Consider the following 15,350-nt stretch of genomic DNA (forward strand, 5'->3'; position numbering starts at 1 on the left):
TAAGTACTGGGCTTACAAAGAATAAGTCCTGGGGTCGATTTGCTCGACTAAAGGCAGTGCTCCAGCATGGCCACAGTCAAATGACTGAAACAAGTAAAAGAGTATATATATATATATACATATATATATATTTATATATAATCACACACAAAAACACACACAAACTCAGATATGTATAGAATGGGCTTCCACAGCTTCCCATCAAATTCCCCCATACAATATTGAACTGAAGACCCTGTGATACATTCTGATTTGACTGCTACTCCATCAGTTATGAAAACAAGAATTCCAGTTGATCCAGTCAATGGAACAGCCTTCTCATGAAATTAATGTGTAAGCGGCTGAATAATCCACAGACATACATGACCACAGGGAGATTAAGCATGACACAGAATGTGACAAGGCTGGCCCTTTTGAATTACCGGTACATGTAATTTTTGCTAGGTAAGAGGAGCAATGTGAAATAAAGCGTCTTGTTCAAGGACACAAATCACTGCCAGATATTGAACTCATGACCCAATGATCATGGGCCAAGTGCCATAGCTACTAAGCCATGTGCCTTCACTAGATTCTGATTAACCCTTTTGTTACTGTATTTCTTTTGAGATGCTCTGTGTTTCTTTCAATTGATTTTAGCTATAAGAAAGAATTTAGTAAAATAACTTAGTTATCATTAAGCTAGTGTCAGGAATATAAATTGTGACTAAGGTTTGGTGGAAGATTTTTGATTCAGAACTTTTGAAAACAAGACATTTGTACTGCAGAGCTAAAGGTGGTTTCAGTCGGGTTGGTATTGAAAGGGTTAAGAAAGGCAGTTGGAGACAATCCTTGAATATGAATAAATTTAGTCTAATTCAAAAGAAATTATTGTGGAGAGTGTTTGATCTTGGGCAGTACAGTACCAGTATATTTATCTTGCTTGCAATTGTAAACTCATTTTCTTCATTAATAAATTGAAATTGAAACATCAGCATTTTCCGAAAGTTAAACAAAAAAAGAAAAAAGTAAGGTAAGATGACAACTGCTTTCAATTGAAAATAAAATGAATTCACACACTTCAAATGTAAACAAACTATATTTATGTTACAAAAAATAACTGTAGCTATAAATCCACTAACTTCTATAAATTTCTAATTTCGTAGTTTTATCTTAAATAAAAAAAATAAATTGCAGTTTCCAAGCCTCTGATATTCAAAACATCAAAATGTGAAGCTTGTTTTAAAAAGCAGATATAATAATAAAGTCAGAAGGTTGTTTTAAAACATTGTCTTGCCTAATTGTTACTATTTATATGCATGTTGCATTACAAATAACTATAGTTGTCAATGACTGAAAGAAATTCAGTTACTATTACGCTATATTTACATGTATGTGGACACATACCTAAGGTGCAAGCATGGCTGCATGGTATGAAATTTGCTTCCCAACTACATGGTTTTATGTAGAGTCTTGGCCAAGTGTTTTCTGCTATAACTCTAGACTGACCAAAGCTTTGTGAGTGGATTTCAAAAATCAAAACTGAAAGAAGCATGTATATATATATATATATATATATATATATATACATATTATATCTAGGGTGGGTAACATTCCTGAGATCCATTGATGAGTTCTCTTCTCTGGTCTTTGTCCTTCATCATCACTGCCATATCCTGTATCTTCCAGAGACCAGTGTCTGTCCCTAGGGCATCAACATATGTTGTCCTTGGTCTCCTTTTTCTAGTGTGTCTGTGTGTTATGTATGTATGTATGTATGTATGTATGTATGTATTATGTATGTATGTATGTATCTATCTATCTATCTGTCTATCTACCTCTGTGTGCATGGGTGTATGTGTGTGCATGCATGTATATGCATATGTTCTTGCGTTTGTGTTCATGTCCCACCACTACTTGACAACCAGTGTTGGTTTGTTTACATCCCTCTAACTTAGTGTTCAACAAAAGTGACAGATAGAATAAAAACTATACTAAGAAACAATATAAGTACTTGGGTCGATTTAACTAAACCGTATACGGCAATGCTCCAGCATGGCCCCAGTCCAATGACTGAAGCAAGTAAAAGATAAAAATGTTCATTTTATATATCTGTTTATGAAATTCTACATTACACTTCAAGCCACATATTTTAATTTGACCTGAAAAGCTCTTAAGATTTGTGATATTTTAAGATCCAGTAATGTACAAAGAACACAAAACAAAAAACAATTTATAAAAAAAAAATAAACGAGCATTTCTAATTTTGGTTCGTAATCATTAATATTGACCTTCATTAGTTTAAAGAATAGACAGAAATGCTGAAAAGGAAATTAATCAGAAAAAAAAACAATAGGCGCAGGAGTGGCTGTGTGGTAAGTATCTTGCTAACCAACCACATGGTTCCGGGTTCAGTCCCACTGTGTGGCATCTTGGGCAAGTGTCTTCTGCTATAGCCCCGGGCCGACCAATGCCTTGTGGGTGGATTTAGTAGACGGAAACCGAAAGAAGCCTGTCGTATATATGTGTATATATATAAGTGTGTGTGTATATGTTTGTGTGTCTGTGTTTGTACCCCTAGCATTGCTTGACAACCGATGCTGGTGTGTTTACGTCCCCGTCACTTAGCAGTTCGGCAAAAGAGACCGATAAAATAAGTACTGGGCTTACAAAGAATAAGTCCCGAGGTCGATTTGCTCGACTAAAGGCGGTGCTCCAGCATGGCCGCAGTCAAATGACTGAAACAAGAAGAAGAGTAAAAGAGTAAAGAGAATATTAAAAAGAATATATGTTGATTCTTCAGTAGATGGATAGATGGATGGATGAATGAATGAATGAATGAATGGTTAGATGGGTTTGTGGATATTATTGGTGCAAAATATCAAGTTGATCAAATATGTTTTGCTTATATGAAGTTTACTAAGGGGTTTTTGATGTGTACATCTGATTTTACCTTGTATTCACAGAACGGACAAATTTCCAAAATTCGATACTGAAGCTGTTGTTGATTTCGACTTTGCTGCAGCTGCGATTGGAAGTCCCTCTTCAGATTTCACCATTAAGTTCCAGAATGATGGTATCATTCCAGCTGAATGGTAAGTCAAGTTCAAACACGGACATGCAACATAAGGCAAAAGAAGAAGCAGAAACTATTTGGCTTACTGACAGATAAGGATTATCTGTATCGAGACGTGTATATATAAAACTATGCATATACATGCAAGAACATATATATATAATATATATTATATATATATATATATATATATATAACATATATTATATATGTATATATATTTATATATATATATATTATATATATTATATATATATATATATATATATTTGTATGTTTCAGCACACGCATCATACATACTCACATAATATGCATGCAAGTGTGTGTGTGTGCATGTCTCTGTGTGTCCATGGGTGTGTACATATTATATATATATATATATATATAATATATATATTTGTGTATATATTAAAATTATAATTTAGGGTATCTAAGAGATACCTCCACACTGGAAATAGCAGCCAAAACTTGACTCTAAAACCACATTAAATGTTCATACAGCACCAGTAATTTTTTGCTAGTTTATCTTGTCCTTTTGTCTCTTGTCCTCTTGGTGCTGTATGAACATTTAATGTGGTCTTAGAGTCAAGTTTTGGTTGATATTTCCAGCTTGGAGGTATCTCTTAGATACCTTAAATTATAATTTTAGCAATGATAATTCCCCTTGAAAGTTTTTATTCCTATGGTGGCCACTTGATAAGAAATGATTTTTCTTCATAAAGAAGAAATACCGACAAATATTATATATACATACATACATACATATATATATACATACATACATACATATATACATACATACATACATACATGCATACATCACGTAAAAAGCACCATCCGATTGTGGCCGTTTGCCAGCCTCATTTGGCACCTGTGCCAGCGACACGTAAAAAGCACCCACTACACTCATGGAGTGTTGGCATTAGGAAACATTGCCAGATCAGACTGGGCCTGGTGCAGCCTTCTGGCTTCCCAGACCCCAGTTGAACCGTCCAACCCATGCTAGCATGGAAAGCAGATGCTAAACGAAGATGATGAAGATGATATACACACACATGTATACATATATATATACATACATACATACATCTATACATACAAACACACACACATACATGCATGCATGCATGAACCGATATCAACACTAAATTCTATATGATGGAATTTGATTTTTTCACTAAAACTATGGAAATATTGCATAATGGGAAGGTGCCAGAATGAGATTCCATAGCTAGCAACTTGTACATCACATTAACTTCTGAATAGAAAAATAAAAGCAAAAAAAAAATGAAGAAGGCCTCATAGATACACTTGAACCAGAAGCAACATTAAGCTGATAGATACTGAACGCTTCTAGAAGTACTCATTACCTGGCAACCTTCTCCGTTAAAAACCCAGAGGGGCAGAGCTAGTGAAACTGAGCGAAGACTAGGACAAGAAATACTCTGAGCAAAAACTTGGACAAGAAATACACTACATACCATACAAATTTCATGAGAGTAGTGGTTTCAAATTTTGACACAAGGCCAGAAATTTGGGGAAGTGGGTAAGATGATTATGTTGACCCCAGTACTCTACTGGTACTTATTTTAACGACCTTGAAAGGATGAAATGCAAAGTTGACATCAGTGAAATTGGAACTCAGAACATGAAGATGGTGCAGGAGTGGCTCTTTGGTAAGTAACTTGCTTATGAACCATGTGGTTTCAGGTTCAGTCCCACTGTGTGGCACCTTAGGCAAGTGTCTTCTACTATAGCTTTGAGCCAACCAAAGCCTTGTGAGTGGATTTGGCAGACGGAAACTGAAAGAAGCCTGTTGTGTGTAGATATATATATATATATATATCTCTTTTTTTTTTTCTGTAGTTTCAGCTCAGAGCTGCGGCCATTCTGATGCTCCGCCGTTAAATATATATATATATATATGTGTTGTATGTCTGTGTTTGTTCCCTACCATCGCTTGACAACCAATGTCAGTGTGTTTATGTCCCTGTACCTTAGTGATTCAGCAAAAGAGACCAATAGATTAAGTTCTAGTCTTACAAAGAATAACTCCTGGGGTTGATTTGTTCAACTAAAAGTGGAGCTCCAGCATGGCTCCAGTGAAATGACTGGAATGAATTAAAGAATAAAAGAATATGGGCGACATGCCACAATACATTTTACTCAGTGCACTAATGATTCTGAAAGCTTGCTACTTCATGACAGTATGAGAATATTAACATAAAATGTAGCTTCATTTATTACTCATGACTTGCCACTGGCTAGGAAGATTTCCAGTAATTACAAAATGTCATACATGCATATATGCACACACATACATACATACACACACACATACATACATACATATATACATACACATACATACATACATATATATATATATATATATATATATATATATATACACATACATACATATATAAATAATATACATACATATATGCGGAGACCCCCTTCGGTCACGAATGACCATGGGATTGTACCTAGAAAGTTACCCTCCAAAGCACAAGTCCGAGCAAGGTTATTTATGGAAGGCCAGCAGTCGTCCATGCATACCAGCATCACCCCACCTTCCTACCACCACCACCATAGGAGCATGGGGCTATGAACTTGTGCTGTTGATGACAAACAGCTAAAAATAGTGCTACAGACAGTACAGGGGTTTAATTAGAAAAGTCGCTATGAGATTCAGATAAAACTACGTCAAGACAACTCTGAAAAAATGATAATAAATTACAAAGACTAATTAATTTTAGCTTTTTCACTATTTTTGTGGTTTCTCTTTCCTCTTTGCTACTGTCTGTTATTTCAGATTCTATTTTGAATCAAGATAAGAGAAGTAGATCAGACTCAGACTTAACGAATACTTAGAGATCAACAAACTAGACGCAAGAGAACAAGCGTACAAATGAGAAAAAAAAAAAAAAGAAAATCAGGAAAAATATTATTGGCTCATTAGATCTACACTTAAAACAGCCAAATGTAGAAGTTGGCATCAGTGGTCTAGCAATAGTAATAAGTTTATTTATAATTCTTTGACCTGGACACTAAATAAATGAACAAGGGAACCAGATAGAAAAAATAAGGAAACTAACGACATTTAGAATGTACTACTCAAAATATGACATTGACAGATTACATGTACCTGGAATGTAAAAAGGTAAAGAGCAACATGTAAGTTAAACAATATATCAAAACATCTACTTAGAATTAGAAAAATATCTAGTATAGAAATATGTAAAATAGTAAAATATATTTCTTTATTGCCTACAAGGGGCTAAACATAGAGGGGACAAACAAGGACAGACAAAGGAATTAAGTCGATTACATCGACCCCCAGTGCGAAACTGGTACTTTATTTATCGACCCCGAAAAGATGAAAGGCAAAGTCGACATCGGCAGAATTTGAACTCAGAACGTAGCGACAGACGAAATACCACTAAGCATTTCGCCCGGCGCGCTAACGTGTCTGCCAGCTCGCCGCCTTATAAATAGTTAAATAGTAAAATAGTAAAGAAATATGTAAAACATTAACAAAACTGTTTTCTGACTCCAAAGAATCTACCGAATACAAAACAGTGGCTGAAATAACAGAAAAATGTGAATGGAAAAGAGCAATAACAAAAGACTGTGATATAGCCAGAAACTAAAAGTAGAGCTGATAAAAATGGACAGAAAAGACACAAACAATGAAATTAGCAACAGTAGTTGAGAACTTCGATTCTTAAATGCACTACAAGATTGAAGACTTCTTGTCAGAAAATCAAAATTCCTACACTAGAATGAAATGTAGAATATGTGAAGTTAGGGAAGAAAACAGTTACCAAATTTGCTTCCACTTCCCAGTTTTAGTTGAAAAGGAATATGTCTACGGGTATTTCATATTGTGTACATTTTCCTGTCTATATGTATTGGGAAGTCCCAAAAAATCATTACATTTTCTTGCTCAGTTACAACCTCATTGTGGTACTTATATCACTGGTTGCTCTTGTTCACACTTTAGACCTGAATTTCAATAATTTCGAATTCTTATCACTTTTTATGTTGAACTCAATAAAGACAGGCTTGTCGAAAAATTATTATTTTATTATTATCATTATTATTATTATTATTTTATTATTATTATTATTATTATTCTTATGAAATAACCTAATGCTTTTTATTAAAAAATATCATATCATCAATATCGATAGTTCATCATTAAATAAAAAATAATCCAAATTCTTCTTTTCAGGGATTTCCTTTTTCCTGATGACCTGACCATGGAATTGGAGCCCTGGGCTGATACAGGACCAGCTAATGAGGAAGAATTTTGCCTGGTTAGTTGTTGAATCTGTGTATTTATGCATTTATGTGTACCTCTGTATGTATGTACGTGTGTCTGTGTGTATGTATGCATTTCTGTGAGAATATAACTTCTTTTTCCCTAATTACAGTTTTGTATATTCTGTATTTGACTACATTATATATTTCAATGTTGTTTAAATACAGAGCTCGTTTTCAATGTCAGACTCCTCCTCCTCCCCTTCTTCCTCCTCTCCTTCCTCCTCCTCTTCCTCTTCTTCTTCTTCCTCCTCCTCCTCCTCTTCTCCCTCCTCCCATCCCGTCCCTCCTCCCCGTCTCCTCCTCCTCCTCCTCATCATCATCATCACTTTCTTCCCCTCTCAATGAAACCTACAGTCACCTGTCATCACTAGAAAAATGTGTTTGGATTTACATAATTACCTTTCCTTAAAGTGCATGTAGCACTATAAGAAAATTAATTTAGCTTCCTCAGCCATGAGACACTTGATTCAAGAAGACCGAGTGACAGTATTATCAGTCGAATAGATCAACATCAGTACTTGAAATGTATTTCATTTTATAGGGGTTGGACAAAAAAAACAAAACAACAACAACAACAAAAAAATTGCTGTAAAAAGGTGCCCTGTAGTGAGACTGAACCCACAAACATGTAATTATGATGTAGCTACTTTATAGATGACAGACAAAGCCATTGTTAAACGATTAGAGAACACTGGAAAATTGATCTAACATGGCTGCATTTTTCTGTTTTTTGTTAAATTAATTGAACTGCTTAGAAGTTGTAGCTAATTGAGATATTCAAGATAATTGCTAAGTCAAAGCAGTGAGCCGACAGAAACGTTAACATGCTGGGTGAAATGCTTAGCGGTATTTTGTCTGCCCCTACGTTCTGAGTTCAAACTCCACCGAGGTCGACTTTGTCTTTCATCCTTTCGGAGTCAATTAAATAAGTACCAGTTATGCACTGGGGTTGATATAATTGACTTAATCCATTTGTCTGTCCTTGTTCGTCCCTTGTGGGTAGTAAAGAAATAGGTGTTTTTTTTGTCTTTATGTTCTGAGTTTAAATTCCGCCGAGGTCGACTTTGCCTTTCATCCTTTCAGAGTCAATTAAATAAGTACCAGTTACGCACTGGGGTCGATATAATCGACTTAATCCATTTGTCTGTCCTTGTTCGTCCCCTCTGTGTTTAGTCCCTTGTGGGTAGTAAAGAAATAGGTATTTTTTCTGTCTTTATGTTCTGAGTTTAAATTCCACTGAGGTCGACTTTGCCTTTCATCCTTTTAAGGGGTCGATAAATTAAGTACCAGTTGCATACTGGGTTTGAACTAATTGACTGGCCACTCCTCACCCAAAATTTCGGGCCTTGTGCCTAGAGTAGAAAAAAATATCATTGCTAAGTCAATTATCAGATTTTCAAAAGTGCACATCACTGGATCAATTATTCTAACTCTGATGGCAGCTGCTAACTAAATCTAGTTTTCTAAGACAATTCTAGAATGATTGTCACATTCTGAAAAACTGGCACTGAAGTGAATTTATTGTTCTCGCTTGTTATATCAATTAAATTAAAGGGCTGCAGAAATATCTGAGTTTTCTGTTTCTTTCCTTTGTTTTTATAAACTTCAAAATTGAAATTTAATATTTTGTATTTAATGCTGCTATTAGCTTCTGTAGTTTAAATCACAATACTTTTTTTCTGAATAATGGTTTTAACATGAGCAATTGTACAGTGTGGTCGCCACAATAAATTGTAAATTTGTAAACCTCCAATCTAGCACTATGCAAGGAATTTCCTAATGTTCTACTTCAGCCTATATAATTTTCACTATATACATATATATATACATATATATATAAATATATATATATATATATATATATATATATATATATATATATATATATATATATATATTGGTGCTGATGTAGCACCTTGGGCAAGTGTCTTCCACTATAGCCTTGGGCTGGCCAAAGCCATGTCAATGGATTCGATAGACAGATACTGAATTAAGTCCGTCATAAATGTGTCTTTGCATTTGAGTTTGTCTCCCACCATCACTTGACAAACAGTATTGGTTTGTTTACATCCATGTAACTTAGTGATTTGGCAAAAAGAGACTAATAGAATAAATACCTGACTTACAATAAATATAAGGGTAGATTTGTTTGACTAAACCCATCAAGTCAGTGCCCCAGCATGGCTGCAGTCAAATGAATGTTTCAAGTAAAAGATAAAAGATGTGTGTCAATGTTTGCATCTACACACACACATTAACACACACGCACACATACACATACACGTAAACACACACACATACGCACACACACATTGTAAAGACAGCTTCCTTAAACCAGTGTTGTTTCTTATATTAGCATGTGTAGTGAGGCCTTTTGTTATAAAGTTTGTCTAAGTAGAAGTCAATATTTACAGCTACATATCTTAAAATAGAGGTAAGATTCCAGCATGCCTCTTTTAAAATCTAGTTTTGCCAGTTCACATTACTTCTTCTTGAAACTGCACTATACCTATTTCTTAACTACCCACAAGGGGCTAAACACAGAGGAGACAAACAAGGACAGACAGACAGATTAAGTCGATTATATCGACCCCAGTGCGTAACTGGTACTTAATTTATCGACCCCGAAAGGATGAAAGGCAAAGTCGACCTTGGCAGAATTTGAACTCAGAACGTAGGGGCAGATGAAATATGGCTACGCATTTCGCCCGGCATGCTAACATTTCTGCCAGCTCGCCGCCTTTGAAACTGCACTATACCAATAAACACAAGAATATCAACTCTATCACATTCATGGAGCTGTAAGCACCAAAGAAAAGACTGGTATTTTTACTTTCACGAAGAATCATATATATAATCTGACAAACAGAATTAAATAATCTTTGTTCAGTTGATCTGGTGATGTTTCTCAGCTAACGTTATTAGTTCTTGTTGTCTCTCTAGGCTTGCCACATTCTAATATAAACTGTAAAAAGGATTCTATTATAACAAAAGGATTGGAAAGAGCATGCAATTACATTACTTTTCAATCTAATGTATAGTTGTTATTCTATAAAACATACACTTAAAGCATTATTGCATATGAAGGGGATAAGTAATACATCAATGAATGTAAATGCAATGTATTGCCTATGGTGGGAAAAGGAAAATTATTAACATTTTGAGCATTGTCTCTTTTTCAAGATAAAGAAAAGAGACAAGAAAGAAAGAAGGAGTGTTGTTACTAAGGAGTCATGGTAATAATAGGCAAAGAGAATTGGTGGATATGTGGTTTAATTAGTTGTGAATTGAGGTAGATGGTGACCAGAAATGTCGGATACACATAGAAAAGAAGAGAAAGCAGTAGCCGAGATTGTGCTTATGTGTGGGCACTAAGTATGTATGCGTTGACATTAGATATGTGTGAGCACAAAAGTGTGTATATGTGGATACAAAAATAATTATATGTAGGATGAGTGGGGCGATTGAGCAGAATTAATTTCTGAATAACCAAATGACAGCATCCATGTAGAAAACTGATAGCTAAGTTAATGTTAGCCTAATTAATGTAAGAGTATTAATAAAAATTTCTTGAATATATTTAAGTGATTGGATTAGAAATCATAAAACAGACCTTGCTGAATTTAATAGAGTTGATAATAAAGATTATTAGTTACAAGTATTATGACAGATATATTACTTATATTAACATAGATTTAATCCTGCTTATAAGAACATATTCAATAATTCAGTGTAAATTACATAGAAGTAAACATTGTATTTTATTAATTAGAAACCTGATAGATTTCAAGGATTTTGATGAATTTTCTTTGGTTTTTGGGTGATAAATTATAAATAATCTAACTATGTATACACACACACATACACACACACACAAAATTTAAAAATTTATAAATGCATATGTATATATGTGTATATGTAAATATGTATTTATATATGTGTGTGTGTGTGTGAGGGGTGGAGCTGAGAAGTTACTAGCTTTAAGGGTATCATGGAAGACCTGGCTAGAGGCCAACCATTTGAGTTCTTTTACTGGGCTTAGGAAAACTGAAGGACTTGAAAATCTACTAATTCTTGTCATTGATTAGTCACAGGCTGGCCCTAATGTACAGACTTACAATCAAATGTCCCATTCATCCTATTGTTTTTTTTTTAATGTTTAGGCCTAATTTATGATCAAAGGCATTCCAACCGTGACTTAACTGTTGTTTCTGCTCATTATTTAAATATAGCCTATCAAAGACTGCATTATTTAATGTGCACTTCCTTTCTGAAGATGTAAAATATGATTTCAAAGAGATCTGGATGCAATTTCTAGCAAGTCATGCATCTACGTAGAAGGTACCACTTTAGCACATAATTTGTTTTCGACTGTTACTTAGAGGAGAGTTATCAAGCATTATTAATTTTCCTGTGGGAAAATGGTGGATTACAGAACTCTGTATGTATTTGCTGTAGATCATACCATTCTTAGTTCAAACTTCTTTGTGTCAACTTTGCATTTAATCCTTCTGGAGTCGATATAATAAAGTTCCAGCCAAGAACTAGGATTAATTTAATTAACTACGCTTTCTAAAATTTCAGGCCTTATATGTATGTTAGATACAACTATTGTTTTTATAATAAAATACAACTATTGAATGTAAATATTTTATTGTGTACTTCTCTTGATTAAACTGAAGGTTAAATTCATTTGCATGTGTGTGTAATCTCACTGTAAAGTGAAAGGTGCTTGTTTCATTGCTCTTTGGGAAATAATACAGCAAAAGAAACCAAAATGTTCCTAACAGAATTAGAACTCAGAACTAAATCGGTTGAAAAATGGTAACCATCAACAGAAGACATTTTCAAGTAGCTATATATCTCATAACTAATCAACTCTGAGTAGATCTAAAATCAAACCAAATCTTGAAGAATGTAAGACAATATTTTAGCTGCAATATTTTTAGAATATACAGCAACTATTTAGATGTTCCTGGGAGAACTCGATACAGAAAGTATATTATATTAGCCCTGGAAGCTGTTTTCTCTAAAAGCATGTAATTTATGACAAGTAAAACAAAATTCAAAATTGGTAAATGGATATGCCATTTTGTAAGAGCATCATTTATTCACAAAGCTATTACCACCTGAAAGTTTGACATTCAACTATGAGAAGGGAAACTGACAGCTATTGCCTATATCATGACGGAAGCAAAAGTCTTTTAGCAGCTAAAAGTCCCAGGTATTGTTCACACTTTATAAAGTTTTCACTAGATCTGTGACAATCTAATAATGGCTTAAGAGGTCTGAAACAAATGGTCCTGGCAACTTTAGATGAAATATCGTAATGCTGTCATTGTTTCATGTCTCTTTAGCTTGTTTGTAATGTAATTTTAAACGTGTAAATCCCATCAGCTCCTTCGCTGAATGTGGTTGATCTACTGGGGTGTTGTTGCGCTTTACATATATAAATACATAAATATAAACCATATCCACTTCTAGCAAATATGACTTGAAAGCATGTACCATGATATTGGTTTCGAGTGTTAGCACAAGGCCAGCAAGCTTGGGTGAAAGGGTAAATTGGTTACATCGGCCCAAGTGCTCAACTGGTACTTATTTTATTGAGCCTAAAAATGTGAAGGGCAAAGTCGACCTTGGTAGTATTTCAACTCAGAATGTAGGTGGATGAAATGACACTAAGCATTTTGCCTGGTATCGTAATGATATTGCTGGTTCAACGCCTTCATGTACCACAATATTGTTAATTGTTTTAGATGCTTATGCAGCTGCAAGCTGATGTAAACACCCACTTGGCCTTCTAACCCTTGAACCAGCAGGCAGAGCATTGAGAATACGATAGCTGCATAGAAAGAGGGGCAGAGGGAGGACCAAGTGGTGAGAGTGTTCTGTTCATGACTGTAAGGTCATGGGTTCTACTCACGGACCAAGTGGTGTTTTGTGCCCATGAGAAAGGTATTATGTTCTTCAATTGACTCACCTGTTCACCTGTAATGAGTACCAACTGGTTACTAGGGAAACCTCACCTCTCTCTCCCAGTGTCACATCTTGTATGTTCTGCTGAGTCAAATAAGAAGTTGGCAAGAAAGTTATCTATGCTTGCTTGCAATTACATAGCCATACATGCTCACTAGTAGTGGCAGCTTTACATTAGCTTGTTAACAACTTCCATTCAACCTCAAAAAATAAAATATAAGCTGTATTGCTGAACATAGAGTTTGAAATTGCTATGGTTGTTAAGAATATTGTGATTTTTGTATGTTAGTATAAACATTTTTTTTTTTTGTCAAGTTAATTTATAAAACTTAGTACACACCTAGTATTATTCTTTTCTACTCTAGGCACATGGCCTGAAATTTTTTTTTGTGGGGGTGCCAGTCAATTAGATCGACCCCAATATGCAACTGGTACTTAATTTATCAACCCTGAAAGGATGAAATGCAAAGTCAACCTTGATGGAATTTGAACTCAGAATGTAAAGACAGATGAAATACTGCTAAACATTTCACCTGGTGTGCTAAACACCTACTATTATTATTGTTAAGACAATGATTGCATTGGTAAAAAGGCTTAGTTGCTTTTTTCCTTCTATATTCTGTGTTCAAATACTGTTGTGGTTGGCTTTACTTTTTATTTTTTAAAGGAGTTCAAATTCTGCTGAGGGCGATTTTGCTTTTCATGAAATAAATATTAATTGCTTACTGGGATCGTTTTGATCAACTAGCACCCCTTCCCCTCAAAATTTCAGACCTGGTACCTACAGTAGAAAGGATTATTATTTTCATTATTGCTGATATTGTTATTACTGTAGCTGTATGTCAGATTTGCTTTCCTTTAGCTCATTGACAAAGTTGCAGTTTGGGAGGAAATATAGACTAAGATAATGTGCCTAGCAACTAGATTGTTGTAAGGTACTTACAGCACTCCACCAGTTGGGCAATGTGTTCCACTGTGGTATTTTATGGTGGATTAAGTAGCATGCAAGAGTGGTGGTGTCCTCAAGGAACTTTGAGCATCAGTGAAAATAACTAGCTACTCTGTTCCAATGTGACATTACCAGTATTGTTTACCTACTGGCATGATAGTGCAGTCAGTCAGGTCTGTCTGAGCAGAGCACAAAGCAATGAAACTATCCTGCTCATGTTTGTACATTGTTGACTTGTGAAGCTAAGAATGACTGTGTGGTAAGTAGCTTGCTTACCAACCACATGGTTCTGGGTTCAGTCCCACTGCGTGGCACCTTGGGCAAGTATTTTCTACTGTAGCCTCAGGTTGACCAAAGCCTTGTGAGTGGATTTGGTAGATGGAAACTGAAAGAAGCCAGTCCTATATATGTATGTATATATATGTGTGTGTGTGTGTGTGTGTGTATATATGTTTGTGTGTCTGTGTTTGTCCCCCCCAACATCACTTGACAACTGATGCTGGTGTGTTTACGTCCCAGTAACTTAGCGGTTCAGCAAAAGAGACTCATAGAATAACCTTAGACTTAGCATTCATAACTGCCAGCAAAGAAGTGCTGTAGTAGTTTGAACAATGTTTTAGCATTACCAGAAAATTGAATCCTCCCCAGCTTAATTACTGACTTCAAATTTTGGCACAAGGCCAGCAATTTTAGGGGTGGGGATTAGTTGGTTACATTAACCCCAGTGTTCAACTGGTACTTATTGTATTTACTCCAAAAGGACAAGAGACAAAGTTAACCCTGGGGGTATTTGAATGCAGAATGTTAGGACGCAAGAAATGCCACTAAGCATTTTTCCAGTATGGTAACGATTCTGCCAGCTCACCGCCTTGTCCTCTTCTGATTTGGTTGTATTCTATAAATGCTGATAACAAGCAGAAGGGTGACTCATTGTAGTGCTTGTCTAGGGTCCTAAATACCCTGGCACTGGCCAGGAATTTAGAAATAGACTGGATAACAAAATGACTCACTCTGATATCTAACTCTGTTGTTCAGCTC

General features: G+C 35.2%; 1 protein-coding gene across 1 annotated transcript in view; it reads left to right on the forward strand.

The window, feature by feature from the left end:
• LOC115215434 (cilia- and flagella-associated protein 65-like) overlaps positions 1–15,350 on the forward strand; it is a 1,408,515-nt gene that overhangs the window by 1,024,098 nt on the left and 369,067 nt on the right. The window contains exons 30-31 of the mRNA XM_029784597.2: positions 2,943–3,071; positions 7,293–7,377. Coding sequence (XP_029640457.2) covers positions 2,943–3,071; positions 7,293–7,377 — 214 coding nt within the window. The remainder of the gene's footprint in view (positions 1–2,942; positions 3,072–7,292; positions 7,378–15,350) is intronic.

Source organism: Octopus sinensis, linkage group LG9 (assembly GCF_006345805.1).
Source record: "Octopus sinensis linkage group LG9, ASM634580v1, whole genome shotgun sequence".
NCBI classification, from domain to species: domain Eukaryota; kingdom Metazoa; phylum Mollusca; class Cephalopoda; order Octopoda; family Octopodidae; genus Octopus; species Octopus sinensis.